Source organism: Strigops habroptila, chromosome 3 (genome assembly GCF_004027225.2).
Source record: "Strigops habroptila isolate Jane chromosome 3, bStrHab1.2.pri, whole genome shotgun sequence".
Classification (NCBI taxonomy): domain Eukaryota; kingdom Metazoa; phylum Chordata; class Aves; order Psittaciformes; family Psittacidae; genus Strigops; species Strigops habroptila.
This window is the reverse complement of record NC_044279.2, coordinates 79,888,326-79,908,824: the sequence shown is the minus strand read 5'-3', so window position 1 is coordinate 79,908,824 and position 20,499 is coordinate 79,888,326. Positions and strand designations below refer to the sequence as shown.

Here is a 20,499-nt window from a genome sequence, read left to right as displayed (position 1 = left end):
TAGGAGTGAGGGAGAAAAGCAGACTCTTGCTTTTCTGGAATCCTAAAGTTTTCCTTCCTGGAGGTCAGGAACATCAGTATAATTGCTGGTCCAGCAAAGGAGCCTGGACCAGTAATTCTGGTCAGGCAGATGCAAATTAATTTTTAAATGTTTTTTTTTTCCTGCAGGAGTGGAGTTGACTGGAACAAGTTTTTCTGAGATCACAACCACCATTACCAAAATCACCTTTGAGAATCCAGACACCCACTACAAACCTGGAATCCCCTTCTTTGGGCAGGTAGGGAAACCATGAGAATGGAATGCCATGAGTGCCAAACAGTCATGCTACTGAACCTTCTAGACAGACACACACCCCTGCTCTGCAAAGATGCTGGGCCTCAGTGCTGCTACACCCTGTGGGCCTCCACTCCTCTGCAGGCTTTCAAAGTGGGGAGTAGCAGCTGAGAGCACAGACCTCATTGTGCTTACCCCTCTGTCCTCATGCTTCCACTTTCCAGTCAAGTAAAAGTCTGCTTTTCCAGTCACCTCTTTAATAGGAGCCCTAAGGGTGTGAGTGCACGTCAATCTCCACGTCCACTCCTCTAACCCAGAGGTGGAGATAAGAAAGGTCTAAAGAAGTAAGATTCAGTAAGTGTGCAGCTCTCTCTGAAAGAGATGGGTGATGCACATGTAAAGCACGGTGGAGGCTTCCTTGTCTGACACAAGCCCAACATCCTTAGCTTGGTGGTCTGTCAGTCTGCCCAGGTGACAGGCATTCCTCTCCTTCTGTACTGTACTGTTTTTACTCCTCCAGGTGAAACTAGTGGATGGGTCTGGTGCTCCAATTGCCAATGAACTTGTAAGGATTTCTTTTCAAGGAGCTGAGGAAGTCAACTACACAACAGATGAAGAGGGCAGGGCACAGTTTACTCTGAACACTTCCAAGTTATACTTAGATTCTGTTGGAATTAGGGTAAGTACTGCGGGCAGAGAAGTTGATGAAGGGAGGAAAGGGAGGGCCTCTGAAGTTTCTATTTCAGTGCAAAAGCACTTAGCTTCTTGTTCCTGTTTGTTTGTGCCAACCATGACACCCGTGTGGTGGAAATAGTTGCACAACAAACCAGGTGGCCATGTCAACTTGTGCTTGGCTTGTAAGTATTTGGCTTCTGCTTGGCAATAGCAATATAGGGTTAGAAGACCATAATAGTCCATTCTGCTCCAAGGGATCGCCAGCATTACCCAGACAAATCTGTTTTGAGGGTGTGTCTAACTCACACGGTAGAGTGCTTTTCTTTGCTGTCTTTTCAATTAAATGATTTCCCAAGTATCTCACCTCAATATCCTTTGTGGTCAGTTAAGGCAATCTGCGTCTCTCAGGGTTTAATTTAGCATTCAGAGTCTCTAAGCGGTCCTCATTTTTTTTCTTTTTTTTTTTTCCTTTTCTTTTTTTCTCTTTTTTTCCCCCCCTTCCATAAAGAGAAAAAGAGTATGAACCATTCACAGAAATTCTCTCCCTGGTGTGGAATTTGTTCATCTGAGAAAAGTGCTGCTGAGCATCCTTTTTTTCAGTGGTAAATGCAGTATGTGTGTAACATGCACATTTCGTAATAGGGCAGATTGTCTAGAATTATATTTTCTCTTCTCCCTACAATTCTCTTGTCACAGGTTAGAAACATTAAAAAATACCCAGAAGTTACCACCAGGTGCTTGAAGTTTTCAAAATTTTGCAGGGTAAAGAAAAGGCAAGAATTCCCAAGTATAGTGAGAAAGATAGGAAATAAAGGCACGTAAGGCACATGAAATGCTGAAGTAGAACCCTTATAAATGGGAATTATCTTCCTCTTGCTTTAATTTTTAAGAAAAAGCTTTAAATTTTAAGAAAATTTAAAGAGCTGGACTCTTTCAGCTCCTAAACTTCTACTCAATTTCAGTTTTGAATTCTTAGGTGGAGACTTTCCCTCCTTTTCTGTGGCATCCTTAGCTTGATCTTGGCACTGGTAATCTCTGAACTGAACAGCAGTAACCCTTCTCCAGCACCAATAAAGAGAAGAAAAGTGAAAGTCAGCTTCTTTTCTCTTTAAACCAACAGGATATTAGAAAGGGCAAGGTATCAGGGCAAAGAGCCCTTGAGGTAATACAAACAATTGATATGATTCAGCTTGTTTGAGACAAACTCCAGCCTCTTGGGAGCGAGATCCTTTCCAATGATTTGCTAAGGATACCACCACCCTGTCTTGCATCTTCCAAGCTCATGGTTTTTGGTTTTTTTGGGTTTTTTTTGTTTTGTTTTTTTTTCCCCTGTAGACTGCCTTTTTGCTTAAATACAGAACATACCAAACCTTTAATATTAGGCCATGGATTTTGACATCTGTGTTTGAGTATCTATGTGTTTATTTTCTCCTTTTCCAGGCAACTCATAAAATACACCCCTACTGCTATGACCATTCCTGGATTGTTCCATATTATGAAGAAGGCTATCTCCAACTAAGGCGCTTTTACTCTCCTAGTAATAGCTACCTCAAAATTGAGCCCAAGTCCAAGGCATTAAGCTGTGGCTCCTCCACAGAAGTACGGGTGCACTACGTCCTTACTCCAGAAGCCATAGGAGAGCAGAAGAAAATCGTCTTTTACTACCTGGTAAGCTTGCACCTGCCATACAGTGAGGTTGCCACTGGTAATTGTAGGGGAACTGGAGATGGAAACTGTGGTTTGTGGCAACAGGCTTGTAATACTTTCCCATCATGCTTCAAATGTTCTTCTCCCACAGAAAGGAGGGTCTGGGTTGGGAGCAGAAGAGTAAAGATGTCCCAGTGCTGCCTGGGTGAGCACTGGTATACTGCTACAGTGAAGCAGAGAGCAGCTGAGCAGGGTGTGAGGTCTCACACAGCTCAGCTACTTTCCTCTCAGGTTCCCCCTCTTTAGGGTTTGGCTTATGCATAACCTCAATCACAACAGGGTTTCTGCTTCCATTCAGGTGATGGCCAAAGGAATCATTAAGCAAGCAGGCACCCACATTCTGGATTTGGACCAGGAAGATGGTGAGTTCCTATCCCCTGCCAAATTGTCAGTGTCCTGGGAGGACAACTGTGGCAAGCGTACAGGCTGCTTCCATATAAATGCAGGGATTCACATCTCCATGTCCCATAAAATATGGGAAGAGTTTGAGCTTTCTTTTCTCTGCCTTTATTTAGGTTTTGCACAGATTTTCTCTAATCCTATATGCCATCTGTCTTTATTCTGACACTGCATTTCTGGGGCTCCACTGCTCCCAGGAGACACAGGCTGATGGTCTGTGTTTAGAAGCTGAACAAAAATTCAGCATGCTTATGCACTGGAAAACAGGACTTGAAACGGGCCTTTTCAGTCAGACAGTGAGACTTCTATATCTCTGTGAGCACCAGTTCATCCCACTTGGAGGCCTGGAGTTTTGTCTAGGCTAGGATAAAGTTTGGCATGAAGTAAAACCTAGACTTTTGGCTGCTGGAGAAGCAGGTTTCCTGTACCTTAACTTTCTGCTCTTGTTTTGTTTGCTAGCCAATGGGGTCTTCTTGCTACAGCTGCCTGTACAGGCTGATATTGCTCCAGTGGCCCAAATGTTTGTCTACACCACCTCCCCCAGCAGGGAGTTAATCGCTGATTCAATGAAGTTCAACATAGAAAAGTGTTTCAAAAATAAGGTAAGTGTCCACTTCTTGAGGGAGTAGCCATCAGACTGCATCATGGTCTAGCTCACTTATTTAGATTTAACCTTGCTAAGCTAATTTCTTCAGATTTACTAACACTGGACAAGCCACCTATCAATTATTCTAGGTAGCTTCACTGCTTATTGGTTTGTGTTAGCTTGGAGGAGATCAGCTGTTGGAAAAACGGTGCTAGCAAGGACTACACTGATAAAACCCTTCCTAACAACTAGTTACATCCACTGATCTCACAAATGGTCCTGGGTAAGAAAAAGGGGAGGGCAGGGGGAGGGGCTTGCATGTCTTATGTCATACTGCAACCCATGTATTTCACACAAATTCATTCCAGCAATAAGGTGGCTGCTTACGAGGCCACAGAGCAAAAATAAAACTCGCACAACCCCAATCCAGTGGGTAAAGCTAATACTTGTCAGTTCTTTCAACTCCCATACAGCTCATCCTGTCATTTTAATTTCTATTGTATGTAAATGGAGATAAACCTTTCATGAACTTGCTGGGCAATGCACAGTGGTGCTCCATGAGCAATGCAAAGGGTGCTGCATGAGCAATGGTGAGACTGGAAGAGTGCAGAACAATAAAACCTTCTTTCTGTAAGCAGGTGAACCATTATTCTCTTATAGCCCCATGTATTCCTTTTGTGGAAGAGCAGATTGATGTATAAGGAGCCATAAGAAGAGAACAACCTTGAAAATTCCTATTGGGACTTCAGAATAGTGGATGGGACACTGCTAAAGCAGTCCTTTGTCCTGCTAAAACACAAGATAAATGAGTTCTTGAGACTGGTATCATTGTAGAAGCTTGGTCACCTGAATTTCGGTCATATATTAAAGCTCATACTATGTACTACATTAAGGTCTGGGTGCAAGACAAGTGCCAAGTGATTTACACTCTTAGGTCCTGCTTTCCTCTCTGAAAGCATCATGAATTCAAAGCTGTTGTCAGACCAGATAGGACAGACTTTGGGCTATCTCTATGCCAGACAGTTTTCCTAGGGGCAAGCTTGCTACAGCCCGTATGCTGCCATTTCCTGAAGAATATTGGGTTTGTATTCTCAAAATGATGAGTCCACCCTGGGAGAGGTGGGAGGTATCAGCAGAAAGAGTGCTGTGGACTAGTTGGGACATAGAGAAGACTGGCAGCTGATGCTGCTTTGTCAGGCAACATGTTTATTCTGAGGATGCTTTGGTCATTGCATGTTAGAGGAGGGTTTGTACTGCTAAGGGGAGGGAAGATTTGTGCAAATCAGCCAATTACAAAGTCATGTGAGATGGTGATGACAACTTCTGCTAGCAAGAGCTTCCAGGGCAGAGGTTGACAGGGAGTTGTTAGAGGTGTGAGTTAGGTTTTGGGGAAGGCATACAAGTCTTAACAGGCCTCAGCCAACAGGCCAGTTCTTCAGAATCATTAGCAGGCAGCAGATACTGCAATATTGCTCCAGGGCATCACTGCTTCTCGTGTTACCAAAGAATCTGCTAAGCAAGGTCTTTGCAAGCCTGCTTTCTATCTACATGCAAGATCTGGGTGCACTACAGAATGTGGGATTATCTCATCACATTCACAGTGGCCATAAACCCTAAAACTGCCTTAAAAGTTTGACGCACAATTGTGATGCTTGAAGTTGACAAGAACTGTTAGTGCTGGTTCCTCTGGTACTGCAGGAAGGAAGCTTAGCTCTACAGTAGCACAGAGGGAGGGAGGTGTGTCTGTGCAGGTGTGCACTTTGTAGGGTTGGAACTGATGCACTCAACCGGAGGGAAAATTCCTGCAAGGGTAGGGCATCTGTAATGTTGCTTTTCCTCTGGCTACAGGTGGACTTAAGCTTCTCTCCTTCTGAAGGCCTGCCTTCCTCTGATGCCCACTTGCTGTTCAGAGCCTCCCCGTACTCCCTCTGTGCTGTCCGTGCTGTGGACAAGAGCGTTCTCCTCATGAAGCCAGAAGCTGACCTGTCACCCAGCTCTGTAAGTGATTAGTCTGTGTAGTAAGTCGGAGCCTGGTCAGATTAACCCAGTGCTGGAGTGGAAACAGTGAACAGTCCCTCCTGTCAGGGCTGACTCAGAAGAGCTGCTCTGTTCTGTTTCTCATTTTCCTCTGCAGAGGGCAAAAAGATGAGAACTAGGCAACAGCTGTTTCTTAGGGGTTTTGTGTGACTGTCGGGATGGCCATTAGGAAGCTGTTTTAAGATGACTGCTTCTTTTGGCCAAAGCCAAACACTGTTGTGTGTTTGATGATAATTTTTCAGTTATTGTCTCCAGCCATGGATTAATTTTCGTGGAGTAGTGTCTGGAAGTGTCAAGAGAGTTTATTCCCCTCATGCCAAGCATCACATGACAATCCCTGAGCAGGAACAAAGTAAAGCAGATGGGATGACCAGTGTAATTTTTGTATATTTGAGTCATAATAACCAGAGTAACATGCTGTCCATAACAAAAGTGGCAGTATTTCCAAATCTGGATTTCTTTTCTGACTCCCAAATTCCCATTGCTCCCACCACAAAGTTGGACCATGGCAATGTGGATGTATGTGCAGGTGATGTGACTGTTATGGTGCTTGCATCTAACTACCTCAGTTGTGTTTTGTGCTAGTGGACACTGAAAATGCTGGATATCCTGGTTTTTTCTGCCTAGGTGTATAGCTTGCTGCCAGTGACGGAATTGCATGACTATCACCATGGTTCAGATGTGCTCTTAGAGGATCCCCTGGAGGATTGTGTCCCCGTGAAGAAGATAGTTCTGGATGGGATCACGTATTCTCCAGTAGTGGAGATGAGTGAAGATGCTTACAGCATCCTAAAGGTATAGCCCTCTTGCATGGTTAGAGAATGGAGTGGGAGAAGGACTGAGAATGCTTAAGCCTTCTGTGGCATGATGTAGTGTAACAAGGGAAGAGTTTCTGAATCTGAATGATCTGTCACTAATTTTTATCCAGAGTCAAGTTCAATGATAGTCATAAGCTTCATGTGTCTTGCCAGTCTTGCTCCCCCTTGGTGGAAAAGGGATCAGTCTCAAAGTTTTGTTCTTACAGGAAAAGCTTTGAGGTTGACTTGAAATGAGGTTCTAATGGGAGGTAAATAATCCTGAGCCATTAGTGTTACCCCAAATAAATCAATATGTCCTTGAGCTGCATCGTAGCCACAGACATTTCCTTCCAGAGAGGAAACTCTGTACTCCCTGGCTCATCCTGCCCCCTAGGCTGGAACTGGACTAGAATCAGTGCCTTAGAAACAGAAAGGATGTATCCTTTGGTCTCTCTGAGCCACCCAGGCACCCATGTCAAGGTCCAATCCACAGGCAGTAACAGCTTCTCCTTTTGAGGCAGTAAAATACCAGTGACAGTTCTGCTGTATAGACCTAAACAGAAATCTGTAACAAAAAAACATGTTGGGTTTCTCTCCAATAGGGAATGGGTTTAAAAGTTTTCACAAATACCAGGGTGAGGAAACCTTGGTATTGCACCACTGAGAGCTACGTGCCTGCAGGAATCGGCTTTGGTGCGCCTTCAGTCATGTCTGGAGCACCTATGCATGCAATGAGGATAAGCGGTAAAGGAACTGGGTTTTGTTATCACCCCTACATTGAATAAGATCCTATCTGTATTTTGGGATGAATCCTGAAACAAGAGCTGGGGTTATGAACTGAATCCTTGGAAGTAGTACTGAATTTCAGCTTCCGCATGAGTGTGGGGCTTATCTATTTTGCTGGGTTGTGAAGGTTTACAGACAAACTTTGATAACTCTCTACATTTGAATTCAGAAGAACCAGGTAGCTTTCAAAGACTGGCAGAGCAGAAGTTGGTTTTTTTTTTACCAAATTTCATCCCAAATTTAGAATATTTTACTAAGAATAATTTTTTTGCATGTGAAATTTTTATTTTAGTCAAAAAGTCTATTTTTGCCCCTCTCAAATTCCAGCTGCATGTTTCTAGTTTGAGCATCTTCAGCCTAGTTGTTGAGTAGGCCATAGATTTGGCAGAGAGGCGGTTTTCTGAGTCACAGTGATCCTACAAAAAACACTGCAATGAAGGGGTGTTCCATTGCTAGCTGGCCTGATGATAGGATGAAGAAGGATGTCACTTTAAGACGGTATCTGAAAGGAAAAAGGCTGCTTGCACAGAAGGTCATAGAATCATAGAATCATAGAATCATAGGATGGTTTGGGTTGGAAAGGACCTTAAGATCATCTAGTTCCAACCCCCCTGCCATGGGCAGGGATGCCTCACACTAGACCATGTTGCCCAAGGCTCTGTCCAGCCTGGCCTTGAATAACTCTTTGCTCTAACAAACATCCTTATTTTAACCTAAAGAATTGCTGCCCCTCAAATTTTGAGGTTCACTGGAGACCAGCAGGAAATAATGGAAGGCTAGCTCCTCCTGCTAATAAGCCCTGACCATGAAATTTCGCTGCTGTTGGTACCAGTGCTCACTACAGCCACAGCAAACATCTGCTGCCAGCACAGCTCCTGATTGCCATATAGACTGTGACTTTCTCAGACCAAAGCATAATGATAATGTAGATCTTCCTTGTTTGGAATTATCAGTAGTTGATTTCTTTTCCATCTTACTAGATTCAGGCCCTCTGGCAGGTAGACTTTATCCCTCATCAAGCACTCCTGAATTGCTGACGGAGACAGTCCGAAAGTATTTCCCAGAAACTTGGATTTGGAGTTTAGTACCTATAAGGTGAGCACCTCAGGTTAGTTCTTTTTTAATAAAACTGGATTTTTTAAGGTGAAAACATGAATTCCCACATGTTTGACAAGCCTTTTCAATCCCAAAAAGTCCTTCCTTGTTTGCAGAGATCACTTGGAAATCCTCTGAGATGGAGTTACCTTCAACCATGATTAGTTCTGTCCAAGGAGTAGTCATGGGTCTGGAAGAAGATGAGATGGCCCAAACATTCACACAGGCAGTACTGTCCAGTAGGCGAAAAGGGGTACAAACAGCCACCAAAATGCCATAAAAATAATGCCTTTTTCCTTGCTGTCTGTCCTTCACCAGCTCTGAGGGAAATGCTGGCCTAGGTATGATCATCCCTGACACCATCACCGAGTGGAAAGCCAACGCATTCTGCATTTCACCAGACACGGGCTTTGGCCTGTCCCCAACAGTGACCCTCAGAGCCTTCCAGCCCTTCTTTGTAGAGCTCACCATGCCCTACTCTGTAGTGCGTGGTGAGTCCTTCACACTGAAAGCCACCGTTTTCAACTACCTGACTACCTGCATCAGGGTAAGGAAGGTTTAAATCCTCTGTACTTGTGTACCTTCTTGTACACATCTTATCTCTGAATAGCCCTAGACCCCTAAAATTCTTACATTATTCTTCCTATATACTCCAAATGCAGAACCCACAACTCCAGCTCCTTGCTCCTTTGCTACTGCAGAAATAGCTATTGCTATGGCTTCCTAGCTCCCTGTCTCCTGTGGTCACCCTTCTATGATTGTGTCTCTCTCTGGCAGGTCAGTGTGACTCTGGCTCAGTCTACACATTTCCTGGCTACTCTTGTGGAAAAGGAGGAAGAATCTTATTGTCTCTGTGAGAATGGGAGGAAAACTGTGGCTTGGCTGGTGACTCCCAAATCTCTAGGTAAACGTCTCAGCATGCTGAAAACTGCAGGAAGGGTTTCTCTGTGCTGCTCTCCCCATTCAGCATCAGATGTAAGAGCAACATAGTTTCCTGGCAAGCACTGCAGCGGAGTCTTTGTCTCATCTGGTGTTATTTGGGAGGCAAAGGCTATCAGACTCTTAGTGTCCAAGGCTGTGTCTGGCACTGCATGCAGTACAATCAAGCCTTACAGCCCTTGCAGACCATCTTTGGAAGCCAGAAACATTGCTGGCCAGCAGGGATGCTCTGTCAGCTCCATTTCTCCCAGAGATTAAATGATTCCCCATGGGATCTTCATACTTTTGTTTTCACTATTCTTGTTATGTCCTGTGGTAGCAGCTGTGGTGTACATGTGGGGTAGCAATGTGCTGCACAGCTTTGGAGCTGGTGAGTCCCACCATTGTGGTGTACTAGGTTCTGGAAAGGAGTCACCAAAATAAAGTCACCTTTCAATGGCAATGCAGCTCATGTGCTCCAGGATAGCTTCTGATATAGATAGCTATGTTCTTGTAGGAAAGAACCAGAGCCCAGGTATGATAGAAAATCCCCATCAGTGAGCCTGCAAGTTGAAACTCCTGGAAGCAGCAGCGGCTCCTATCGCCTGGCACTGCCTGGCAGGGCTGGATAACCCCTGTTTCCTCCAGGGCAGGTGGAGTTCTCGGTGAGCACTGAGGCCCTGCAGAACAAGCAGCCCTGTGGGAACGCCATCGTGGAGACTCCTGAGAAAGGGAGGAAGGACACGGTCATCAGGCAGCTGCTGGTGGAGGTATGTGGGCTGTGGGAAGGGAGAACTGAGTTTTCCCACAGGCTGTAGGATATGTTGTGATGCAATTGGACAGGATGCTGGATAATCTCATCTAGGCTCCCTTTCCCATGAAAGGTTGGACCAGATGATCTTTTAAGGTCCCGTATAACCTGGGCTGGGCTATGATTCTATGATTCTATGTAATATGATGCATTGCCTTTATACTTTGGCAGGGCTGCATAAAAACTGCAGCTTAATAATGCTATGCAATGTGTCTCATAGTATTCTAAACTTTCCCTGTCTCCTATTGCAGCAGGACTCCTACTCCAATTCATCCTTCCCTACCTGTCACCTCTGGTTTCAATACACCTTTTTTACAGCCTCTCTCCTCCTTTTGAGACACCCTCAATTGGTTTGCCAGTCAGCACATGCTGCCTCTCTGATACTGGAGTGGGCAAGCAAACTGTCTCTTAAGCAGTGTGTTATATATTTCTGGCTTGATACCATAGTCTGTCACCAGGATGAATGTCAAGGTCCAATCCACAGACAGTAACAGCTGTGGGGATTCACAAGCACCTATGGGAATTCAATGCCTGTAGAGAACTGTCCTCAAAACTCCAGATATTATAAAAGTCCCTGAAAATATGTTAAAATTTTACCGCTTCTCTATTTCCTGTGGCAAGAAGAGTCACTGACGCCATGTGGTACAGAAGGAACTATTATGTGGCAGTAGTGCATATAGGAAAATGCTAATTTATTATACCGGGTGTGTTCATCTGGCAGGTAGAGTCTATGTTCTTAGCTTTCCTCTGTATCATAAAACTCCCTAATGTTTACATACCATGTGGTATGGTATCAGTATATTTGTCACCAGATATTATCATCTTCCCTTTCTACTATTAACTGACACGTTTATTTTTCCTAAAGCATCTGCAGCATTATGATGAATAGCACTGCAGACATCTCTTCAGGACAGCCCTCTAGAGCTCCTGTGTGCTTTTGCTAACAGCAGCACTTGCTGTAATGCTGCAGTCCATTTGTTACAAGGATGTTAAGTGTCTTTCACTGTGTGCAATAGTTGCAGGTCATCAATGTGATAGTCCTGCAGTGTTCTCCTCTCCTTCTCCTGTCCTTACTCCACGTATAACACCAGCCTATTAGGATCATATTTCTTTTACTTGCTTAAATTATTATTTCAGAGCTCTGTATTTCAGAGAGTGTTTGTGACTGCCCCTCCTTCTTCATTCACTCACTTTTCACATATCCCCTTGTCCTTGTTGAGGATTTCTCTGTTTGTCTGTATTTCCTGTCTCACTAACTTCTCTTGTTTTCCGTCATCCCACCCAAGCCTGAAGGAGTTGAGAAGGAAATGGCCCATAACTCTGTGCTCTGTGTAAAAGGTAAAGCCCACTCTCCCTACCCTCTCCATTTGTTCCTGTGTGGTTTGATGGGTGGGACATGCCTGGAGGAGGGAGATACTGCTGCCTCTACCATATTCCAGATAGGCTGATATTTTTAGGTAATCAAAACATGCCCCATCAGTTGGGAGCCTGCGAAATAAGACAGAAGAAAGCCTTAGAGAATGGTCCATCCTGCCTAAGAATCAGGGGATGAGCTAGGACAGGTTTAGCATGACTGTTTGCATCCCTGTTGTCTCATGTGCTGACACTGGATTGCAAGCGCCATTTTCTATTTTCTAGTGCACCCAGGCAAAAGCTGTGGAGACAAAATCTGCAGTGCCTGACAATGGCTGGGGGTGATTTGTCACAGAGATTGCCTTAGAGCCAGGGAAAAATGAAGTAACTGCACTGGAGCTATTTGGGTCTTGTTTCTTTCTCAGGAGAGCCTGTGGAAGAGAAGTTTTTCCTTTTGCTACCCTCAAATGTGGTACGAGACTCAGGCAGAGCATATTTCTCAGTGTTGGGTGAGTGATCAGCCTGGCAGAAGAGCCACATGGTGTTTCTGCCCTTCTATTTTGGCCTCCTACCTCACTGCTTTTACTCCTGCTCTCCAGCACACCTCACTCCTGTCTTTCATCCCTTCTGTCTTCAGCACATTCACTTCCAATTGTGCTCTTTCTTTCCCCTTTCTGCATGTCCTTTTGTTCAGGGTTCTCTGCCAGTGCCCTAACTTTTCTCTCATTTTCCTCTTACCTTTTTCTCTGCTGTTCTGCATTTTCTTCCATGATCTTTATCAATCCAGATTTTCTTTCATTCTACTCTGAATCTCCTGCTTCTCTTGTTCCATAGCTCCCTCTGATTATGATAGCCAGCCCTGAGTATTGTCAATATCCCTCTGGAATCTCCTGCTCCCCAGGTGACATCATGGGCACTGCCATGCAGAACCTCCACCAGCTCCTCCAGATGCCGTTCGGCTGTGGGGAGCAGAACATGGTCCTGTTTGCACCCAACATCTATGTGCTGGACTATCTGAACAAGACAGGGCAGCTGAGTGAGGAGGTCAAGTCCAAGGCCATCGGATACTTAGTGAGCGGTGAGCACACACAGTGTATTTTATTTCTGCTTTGGCTTTTTTCCAGATCCTGCCTGGGGTGGTTCTGTCAGACATTTGCCCAGTGTGGAAAAAGAGAGTTTCTTTCATACACAGATGGTCTCTGCTGTATGCCTGAGAAGGCCCTTTGCTGCTTTTTCCTTAATTATTTTCTTTTGGTTAAGCATTAGGATACCTGGTCACTGCACAAACTTTGCTGTGCTCCCTAATTGGGTTGCAGTGCAGTGCAGAGTTGTCAGGTGAGCTGCTACAGTGACTGGTCAGTTGTTATTAGTATGTCCTGCCTTCCTTTTGAAGTACAAGATGTGCATGGAGGTGGGGATGTACCAGTACTTCTTATTGGCTAGTATAGGACTGACCTGTGCTAGCCTATCCTCTCTGCCTTTGCCGATACACCTGTTTTTCTGTTTTCCCATCCTTCAGCAGACTTCCTCTGGCATCTGAATCTTGCTTTAACTCACATTGCAGGTTATCAGAGGCAGCTGAACTACAAGCACCCAGATGGCTCTTACAGTACCTTTGGACCACGTTATGGTCAACCGGGGAACACCTGGTGAGATTTCAATGTTGCCTATGCCTTCCCTATATGTTTCTCTTTCTCACCTATACATTTATAACAAATGTTGCATGACAGTAAATTGGAAATGCTGTTGTAGACCAGCAGACATTTCAGATCTGGTGTGGTCCTTGTGCTGCCTCCTACTTGATGAAATAGGCTGCATCATCCGGTTATGTATCTAAAGCACACCCTCCCACCAGCAGCTCTGAGGACTGTGACAGCCAAGAAGGGAAATGGAGATAAACTGGGGAGGAAGGGAGCAGGGATTTCACATCCTGACTGAGGAAGGCTGAAGAGTTGCAGTGGCAGCTCTTCTAGACTAGCATCTGCTGAGAAGGTTGCTGGGAAAGGTGTTTCCATATAAGTGGAAAAAGATGATAAGCCAAGAGCAGTGCTGTATTTTTTTTTTCAAGAGCTTTTGTGTTACTAAGCAAAGACAGCCTGGAGAGGCATGCCTGTTGCCAGTGTGACTTACTGCAAAGTTTTGAGTTACTCCAGCATATCATTGCCGCATTTTCAATTTTAGGTAAGGGTCAGAGTGAAAGATTTCATCACCTTTGGTTTGCTTTTACTTTCTGAAATGGTACTTGGCTCGTGACAGCATGTTGGCTTCTCACCACCTGCCTGCTTCTACTCCATAACTGCTTGTAACAACTATAGCAAAAACTCTTTTAATGTGCTTTTGTTTTGTTTTACTGGGGAGTTCTGGGAAACCCATGAGGCATGGATTTCTAGGGCAAGAGTCCTGTACTAGACACGAGACCATGAGCTAATAGGGACTTAGTTACTCTTCCTTGTCCTTTTGAGTATTACTGTTATGCAGATGTTTAGGGAATTGGCAGGCAATTCCCTACTTTTTCCAAAGAGATTTTCTTTTAGATACAGATCAACAACCACTGTCCTTCAGCACAAAGGAATCACAAGGTTTTATGAGATAAGAGAGGGGGAAAAAAATAAATTTTTTTTGGGAATAGGGAATTTTATTTTTTTTTGATAACGGGAATTTTTTTTTTGACAGATTTTTTTAGAGGTGAAGATATAATATACATGTTGTCTGACTAATTGGCCCAAATTTCCCCAGGCATTCTTCCTCTCTCCAGACAGATGATGTGCATGTGGGGCCTGTCACCTGAGACGCACAATAGGCCTGCTCAGGCCCTTTCACTGCTCTTTCTCCCTTTTAGGCTCACAGCCTTTGTCCTCAAGTCCTTTGCCCAGGCCCGACCTCATATCTTCATAGATGAGAAGCACATCCAGGATGCTTTGGTCTGGCTGTCATACAAACAGAAGGAGAACGGCTGTTTCCGCAGTTCTGGCACACTCCTGAACAATGCCATGAAGGTAACATGTCTGCCTGGTTGGGTTTTTTTATGAGGCTAGAACTTGACCAAAAGTCAGATGGGTCCAGTTGAGCTCCTTGAACATACAGGCAGATGGGAAATTCCCATGTCAATGGCAAGTACTAGGAAGCAAGATGCCATTCGGTATGATTGCCACAATAGCAGGAAAATGAAGGCTAATCTCCACTTTCAAAGTGGTATTGATACCTTCACATTAGCTGCAATGGGGAGGAGGCAAGCTAAGGGTCTAAAATGCAGAATAAAGTACTGCTGCTGGAGTGGGAGAAAAGATAGAAGATGAAAGGCTAGGTGAGGTCAGCATCTAACTCTGTGTTTCTCTGCAGGGTGGCGTGGACAATGAGGTCTCGCTGACAGCCTACATCACTATTGCATTGCTGGAGATTCCTCTGCCTGTAACTGTATGTGGCTGCACCCTAATTTGCACTAGAATTTGCTCCAGATTGGAAAAAGGACTTAGTTATTGACCTCTGCGATATAAGAATTATATACTGTCAATTTGGGCATTTCTGAAATGTGTGTACCATACTTGTTTCTGGACCTCATTCTGGTAGTCCACTCCTTGAAGTTCAGAGGAATGCTGTACTGTTAGTAAAGCAAAAACCTCATTTGTCCCAAGCCACCTAATCACTGCTTATCTCTCCCCAGCACTCTGTGGTACGTAACGCCCTGTTCTGCCTGGAAATGGCAGCAGGTGAGAAAGAAAACCACGTGTACACCAAGGCACTGATGGCATATGCCTTCGCCCTCGCAGGGAAGGAGGAGAAGAGGAAGGCATTGCTCACTTCACTTGAAAGGGAAGCTGTGAAAAAGGGTGAGTGCTCCTGGTGGGAAATCTCTTTCACTGGCATTACATCTTCCCTTGAAGTGTCTGCAAGTGTCTGTCAAGGCCTGGTCACGTTCCTTGGGTTGTTCTGCCTCACAGAGCTTGTCACTGCTTAACGCTGGCTTCCCCACTTCAAAAAGGGAAGGAGTGTCATCCTTCTTAGGTCTCTGGTTCCTCCAGGTGCCCAAGTCTGTGTGAATGTGGAGTCCAGGACAAAGAGGTACCCAGGCGTGAGGACTGAGCCTCAGCAGTCTCAGCCTAGTTGCAGCAAGTGAGGAGCTGTCTCACCCTCCCCGCTTCATCCTACGTGGCAGATGCATCCTGGAGGCTCTGTCTCCCAACTGGACTGGCAGCAGATCAAGAACTCCCTTGCAATAACTGCTAATAATTGCTTTTTGTCTTGTTTCCATGCTCCCTGCCTCCTGTGAAGATGGGTCTGTTCATTGGCAGCGGCCTGGGAAAGAGCCAGAGGTTGCTCTCCCCTACTATCGCTCCCGGGCTCCCTCTGCTGAAGTGGAGATGACATCCTACGTGCTCCTTGCTCACCTCACCGCACAGCCGGCACCTTCCCAGGAGGAGCTGTCATTCGCAGCTCTCATTGCAAAGTGGATCAGCACTCAGCAGAACCCCAATGGGGGCTTCTCCTCCACCCAGGTGAGCTGCTTCCCTCCTGCCACCTCACACTTCAGTGTCAGAAGGTGGGAAGTGTCAGAGATGCAGGTGGGAGAGCATTGAGGTTTGCCAGGGCGGGCAGGGGTGGTAGCCCTGCAGTATCTCCGTGCAGTATCCATCATGGTTGCCAAGTTGCCAAGAGGCATCTCTTTCAGGACACAGTGGTGGCTCTCCAAGCCTTGTCCCTCTACGGAGCTGTCACCTATGCCAAGAGCGGAGCAGCTTCCAAAGTGACCCTGCGATCTGGAGGGGACTTCCAGCAAGACTTCCAAGTGGATCCCCACAACCGGCTGCTGCTGCAGCGCGTGCCCCTGCCCCGGGTGCCCGGGGAGTACAGCACAGAGGTGTCTGGTGAAGGATGCGTCTACCTGCAGGTGAGGGTGATGGGAGCCTGTGGCACCCTGGGAGGGCAGCCCCTCACCAGGCAGGAGCCAGGCAGAGGGCAGAAGGGACCAGGGGAGAGGAGAAATGGGAGGGAAGGCTCTGGGAGAGGCAAGAGAAGAGTAGAGGTACATAGAGGAAGAAGGGAAGGAGGGAAGGATCCGCAGTGTGGAGGAGCTGTGAGAATGGGAGAAGTGTGGAGGCTGGATGGGGAGGATGGTCTATCTCACATGTTGAGCACGCACACATGCTCACACAGGGCTGTTGGCTCTCCCTTAGACAAGCCTGCGGTACAACGTGCAGCCCTCGCAGCAGGATGCACCCTTCATGCTTCATGTGTACACAATGCCAGAGACATGCGCAGGCTCCAAGGCTCACAAGGTCTTTGACATAGGCATAAATGTCAGGTGAGTCTGTGTTTCGGTCTGAGCCTTCCTGAGAGGCCGTGGGAGCTGGAGGTCTGGTGAGCTGGTCTGGAAGCCCTGGAGGGGCAAGGCATTTCTGGGAAGCTGGGTGGGAAGCAGCTGGGCTGGAGTCAGAGGCTGTGGAGGAAGGACATGTCCTGCAGTGGTGGAGCAGTGCGGGCAGCCCAGGGCTGGGCTCCTGAGAGGATGTGTAGATGACTGGGAGAGCCTGGCATAGCTGGAGAAGTAGGTGCTGGATTGCCAGGACATGGTGGGATGCCAGGTGCTATGGAAGAGCTGGAAGTGCCTCCAGCTTTGACTTGAGGTGCACTGTACCTTTGTTGCTTGCTTCCTTAGTTACACTGGGGAGCGCAATGGCTCCAACATGGTGATTGTGGATGTGAAGATGCTGTCGGGATTCATCCCCGTGAAGTCCTCTGTGAGGAAGGTAGGAGCCTGCTTGTCAAACCAGCAACATCCAGCTTCTTATCTTCAAGACACCTTCCAAGTCTCTTTAGCAAACTAGAGGGCTTCGGGGTTTGAATCAGCTTGATCTCACCATTGTTCTTTGCACAGTTGCTGGGTACAGTGTTCTCTTTTCGTACCTGGCATAAGGTCAGCAGAAGGGGAGAAAAAGTGAGGAATGTAGGAAAAATAGAGTAATGACTTATGATTTCTTTTTTTCTTTTTTAGTGTCTAGTGATTGTTATCATAGCGTTCCTAAAGCCTTGTCTCTGCACAGGACATTTAAAAGTAGTGCTGTTTCCTTTTTCCCTTTGCTGATCTGACAACCTTTTAGCACTTTAACTTTTTAGGTTTTTGTGTCACTGTTTGAGATGCTGAGCAGATGCATGGTCTGGAAAGTAAAGGTGATCATAAGATCCTCTAGGACTAGCAAGCAGAAGGAATGGATTTGCATTGAATCATTCCATCACTGTGCTTGAACCAGTGCTCAGTTCCTGCCGGAGCCAGGCCATACTTGCTCAGCCAGGCTGGCAAAAGGAAGGCCTGGGGACCAAGGAGGCAGTTCCATGCTGTTGACTTAGTTCCCTGAGTAGCCCAGTGTTTCATCCGCAGTACATCGCATCCATAGGGCTGGACAAAGGACACAGGGAGATCACCTTCAATGCAGTAACATCTTGATCTTCTTTCTTCAGCTGGAAGGCCACCCCCTTATTGAACGCACAGAGATTAGTACCAACCATGTCCTAGTGTATGTGGAAAAGGTGAGAATCTGTCTGGGGCGGGGATGTGTCAGAAATGAAGGCATTGGGAAATTTGGCCACACAGGGCAGAAGATCTGGGACTCAAAACTACCATGGTTCTGACAATAGGACTGAATCTCATATTGACTTTTGCTGTCCCTTCAGACTTACTGGTACTTTCCTCCAGCCTCCGCAGGCTCAGTGATGGAGAGCATGCTGGGCATCCCTGGGCTTGTAAACATGAAACATAAACCTGTCTGCCACTGACCTTGCCACTTTCTCATAGGAGGCACGTCTGTCCCAGCCCTCCACAGGCTCTCCCTCCACCCGCACACAGGCTAGTCCCTGACCTCCCCACCAGCCAGAGCCTTCCGTGGTGTGGGGAAAGGCACCAGGGTTTCCCCGGGCCCCTCAGCCCGCAGCCCACACACCCGCAGGGCCCAGGGGACAGTGAGGGAGCCTGCGGGCAGTGCGCAGGGATCAGGGAGCCCAGGGCAGTGCGGAGCCACCCTGAGCCTCCACCACTTCCCTTCCCTTCCTCAGCTGAGCAGCGAGACCCTCAGCTTCTCCTTCGCGGTGGAGCAGGACATCCCCGTGCAGGGCCTGAAGCCAGCTCAGGTGAAGGTCTATGACTACTACGAGACAGGTGAGTGCGGGGCTGGGCTGCCCGTGGGAGTGAGGATGGGCAGTGGGATGCACGGAGGGCACAGGGGGCTGTGGGGACCCACAGGGGCCCCTGGCGTGGGCCATTTCCCTCCCCTGCGCTGCCTGAGCTCTCTGAGCACAGAGAGGCCCCGAGGGCTGGAGGCCACCGCCTGCCCTCCTCCCTCTTCTCCTCTCCTCCTGCCCGGGCAGGCCCCAGAGAACACGGTGGGGGCCAGGTCTGCTGTGCAGGTGTCACCCACCAAGGGACAGGGCAGAGGAAGCATCCCCCAGCCCTCCCAGACGGTGGCAGCAGCCTGCTGTGTGGCCTGGGACAAGTGTTTCTCTGGTACCCATCCCTCTGCCAGGCGTGCCAGGGGGCTCTGACAGCCTGCTCTTGCCCTCCCCTTCTCTTTTGCAGATGAATTTGCCACACAGGAGTACAGCGCTCCCTGCACCACAGGTAAGGTGCACAGGAACAATTGAGATGTTCCAGCATGGGCTTTTGCAGGTTGTCTCAAATGAGAGTCTTTGCAGATCTTGGGTTTCCTCAGCCTGTGTTTACTCTCAGCAGTCTCCAGGCATGCCTCAGTACAGAGATGAAAAGCAATGCTGCCACCCAATGTCCTATCTGAGATGGGATACAGCTTTCATCTTGTTTCACAAGAATAGGAATCCCAGTGTTACTGCCTTCATTTGCACAGAGGCACTTATCTTTTTCTTCGTGTGTGTGTGTCACATTGTACAAGTAAGACTGAAATCTCCCTTGGGGCTGAACACCACACTCTGCCTTTAGTGTCTGTCATTTTCAGGGCCACATTTGCAACACTGCAGATATACAAGCGTATTGAAGAATTATCTTTCAAACATCTTGGTGAAATTTTGACATTATTCATGTCTTTGGTAGGAACCTTTCAAGCCCTGCCCTGGGTTATTTTTTGCCTGCCTTTGGGAAATCTAGGTGCTGAGAGAGAATGTGTTCTAGAATAGCTCGTACATCTTCAGGATAAATCTGCCTCCCCTCTCTGTGGCATGGATATCTTGAATGTCCCCAGCCATTCCCATTCTGTTTTCTGTCTGCAACTGGGCAGTTTAGATGAAGCAGTTTCCCAGATTTTAACAGGGCTTGGAGTCATATAGCCACCAGAACACAGAGATGTCCAGGGCTCTGGACACTGCTTCACCAGGATACTTACTCTGTCCTTTTCCCACCTCCAGCCAAGACTGAACAGGGAAATGCCTGAAACGCACATCTTGTCTGACTCTTGCTGGATCAGCTCCCATCTCTACTCCCAGAAGATCTTGTTGAGGGGGGATATTGAAATGTTAGAGGAGGACGCTTCAACAGCAAAAAGGAAGTAACACTATAAATAAATTAAGTCTTGATTCTCATCAGATGCCTCTGGCCTTATTTTTTATTACTCTGTCTTGTCTCTTGTCCTATCCATAGCTCAGGCTGTGTAATGGCCTGATGTATAAATCCAGAGCCACCCATGGCAAGGTGGTGTTTGGCCACTCCTGAGGAATGGCAGAAGACTGACAGCTTTTGGCAGTGGGGAGGTTTGTCTCCGTACTCGCCGGTTCTCCAGGAAGAGAGGAAATCCTACCTTATCCATCATGCTCTGGAAGTTTGGCTCCCTGCCTCTAAAAGTCGGTGTTTTCTGCAAGATAATCCTTGGACATAAACCTCTGATCACGTATCACCTTTGGCCCCACTGTGAAATCAGTGCTATGATGTGGAAGGACAGTGTGAATCTGTCCAATCTCAGGCCAGATAGAAGTGAAGACCTGTGGACTTTCCCAGTAAAGACAGTGTCTGCTTGTTTCTGAACAGTTGAAGTGAAGTCAGAGAGGGACTGGGAACTTAACACTGTCATTCATAGAATCATAAAATTGTTTAGGTTGGAAAAGACCTCTAA

At 46.8% G+C, this 20,499-nt stretch overlaps 1 protein-coding gene across 3 annotated transcripts in view; it reads left to right on the top strand.

Moving 5' to 3' along the window:
• The window catches only part of LOC115605811 (alpha-2-macroglobulin-like), a 29,089-nt gene extending 9,117 nt beyond the window's left edge, over window positions 1–19,972 (top strand). For all 3 annotated transcript variants that reach the window (XM_030480826.1, XM_030480825.1, XM_030480824.1), the window contains 27 exons: window positions 168–277; window positions 794–952; window positions 2,389–2,616; window positions 2,954–3,017; window positions 3,514–3,656; window positions 5,489–5,638; window positions 6,305–6,472; window positions 7,077–7,218; window positions 8,241–8,355; window positions 8,674–8,902; window positions 9,133–9,259; window positions 9,922–10,043; window positions 11,371–11,422; window positions 11,863–11,946; window positions 12,339–12,515; window positions 13,002–13,086; window positions 14,277–14,433; window positions 14,777–14,851; window positions 15,099–15,264; window positions 15,707–15,930; window positions 16,104–16,322; window positions 16,609–16,736; window positions 17,091–17,181; window positions 17,891–17,959; window positions 18,482–18,584; window positions 19,002–19,043; window positions 19,799–19,972. In XM_030480826.1, the coding sequence (XP_030336686.1) occupies window positions 168–277; window positions 794–952; window positions 2,389–2,616; window positions 2,954–3,017; window positions 3,514–3,656; window positions 5,489–5,638; window positions 6,305–6,472; window positions 7,077–7,218; window positions 8,241–8,355; window positions 8,674–8,902; window positions 9,133–9,259; window positions 9,922–10,043; window positions 11,371–11,422; window positions 11,863–11,946; window positions 12,339–12,515; window positions 13,002–13,086; window positions 14,277–14,433; window positions 14,777–14,851; window positions 15,099–15,264; window positions 15,707–15,930; window positions 16,104–16,322; window positions 16,609–16,736; window positions 17,091–17,181; window positions 17,891–17,959; window positions 18,482–18,584; window positions 19,002–19,043; window positions 19,799–19,824 (3,455 nt within the window). In that variant the 3' untranslated portion in view covers window positions 19,825–19,972. The remainder of the gene's footprint in view (window positions 1–167; window positions 278–793; window positions 953–2,388; window positions 2,617–2,953; window positions 3,018–3,513; window positions 3,657–5,488; window positions 5,639–6,304; window positions 6,473–7,076; window positions 7,219–8,240; window positions 8,356–8,673; window positions 8,903–9,132; window positions 9,260–9,921; window positions 10,044–11,370; window positions 11,423–11,862; window positions 11,947–12,338; window positions 12,516–13,001; window positions 13,087–14,276; window positions 14,434–14,776; window positions 14,852–15,098; window positions 15,265–15,706; window positions 15,931–16,103; window positions 16,323–16,608; window positions 16,737–17,090; window positions 17,182–17,890; window positions 17,960–18,481; window positions 18,585–19,001; window positions 19,044–19,798) is intronic.
• The last annotated feature ends 527 nt before the right edge of the window (window positions 19,973–20,499 follow it).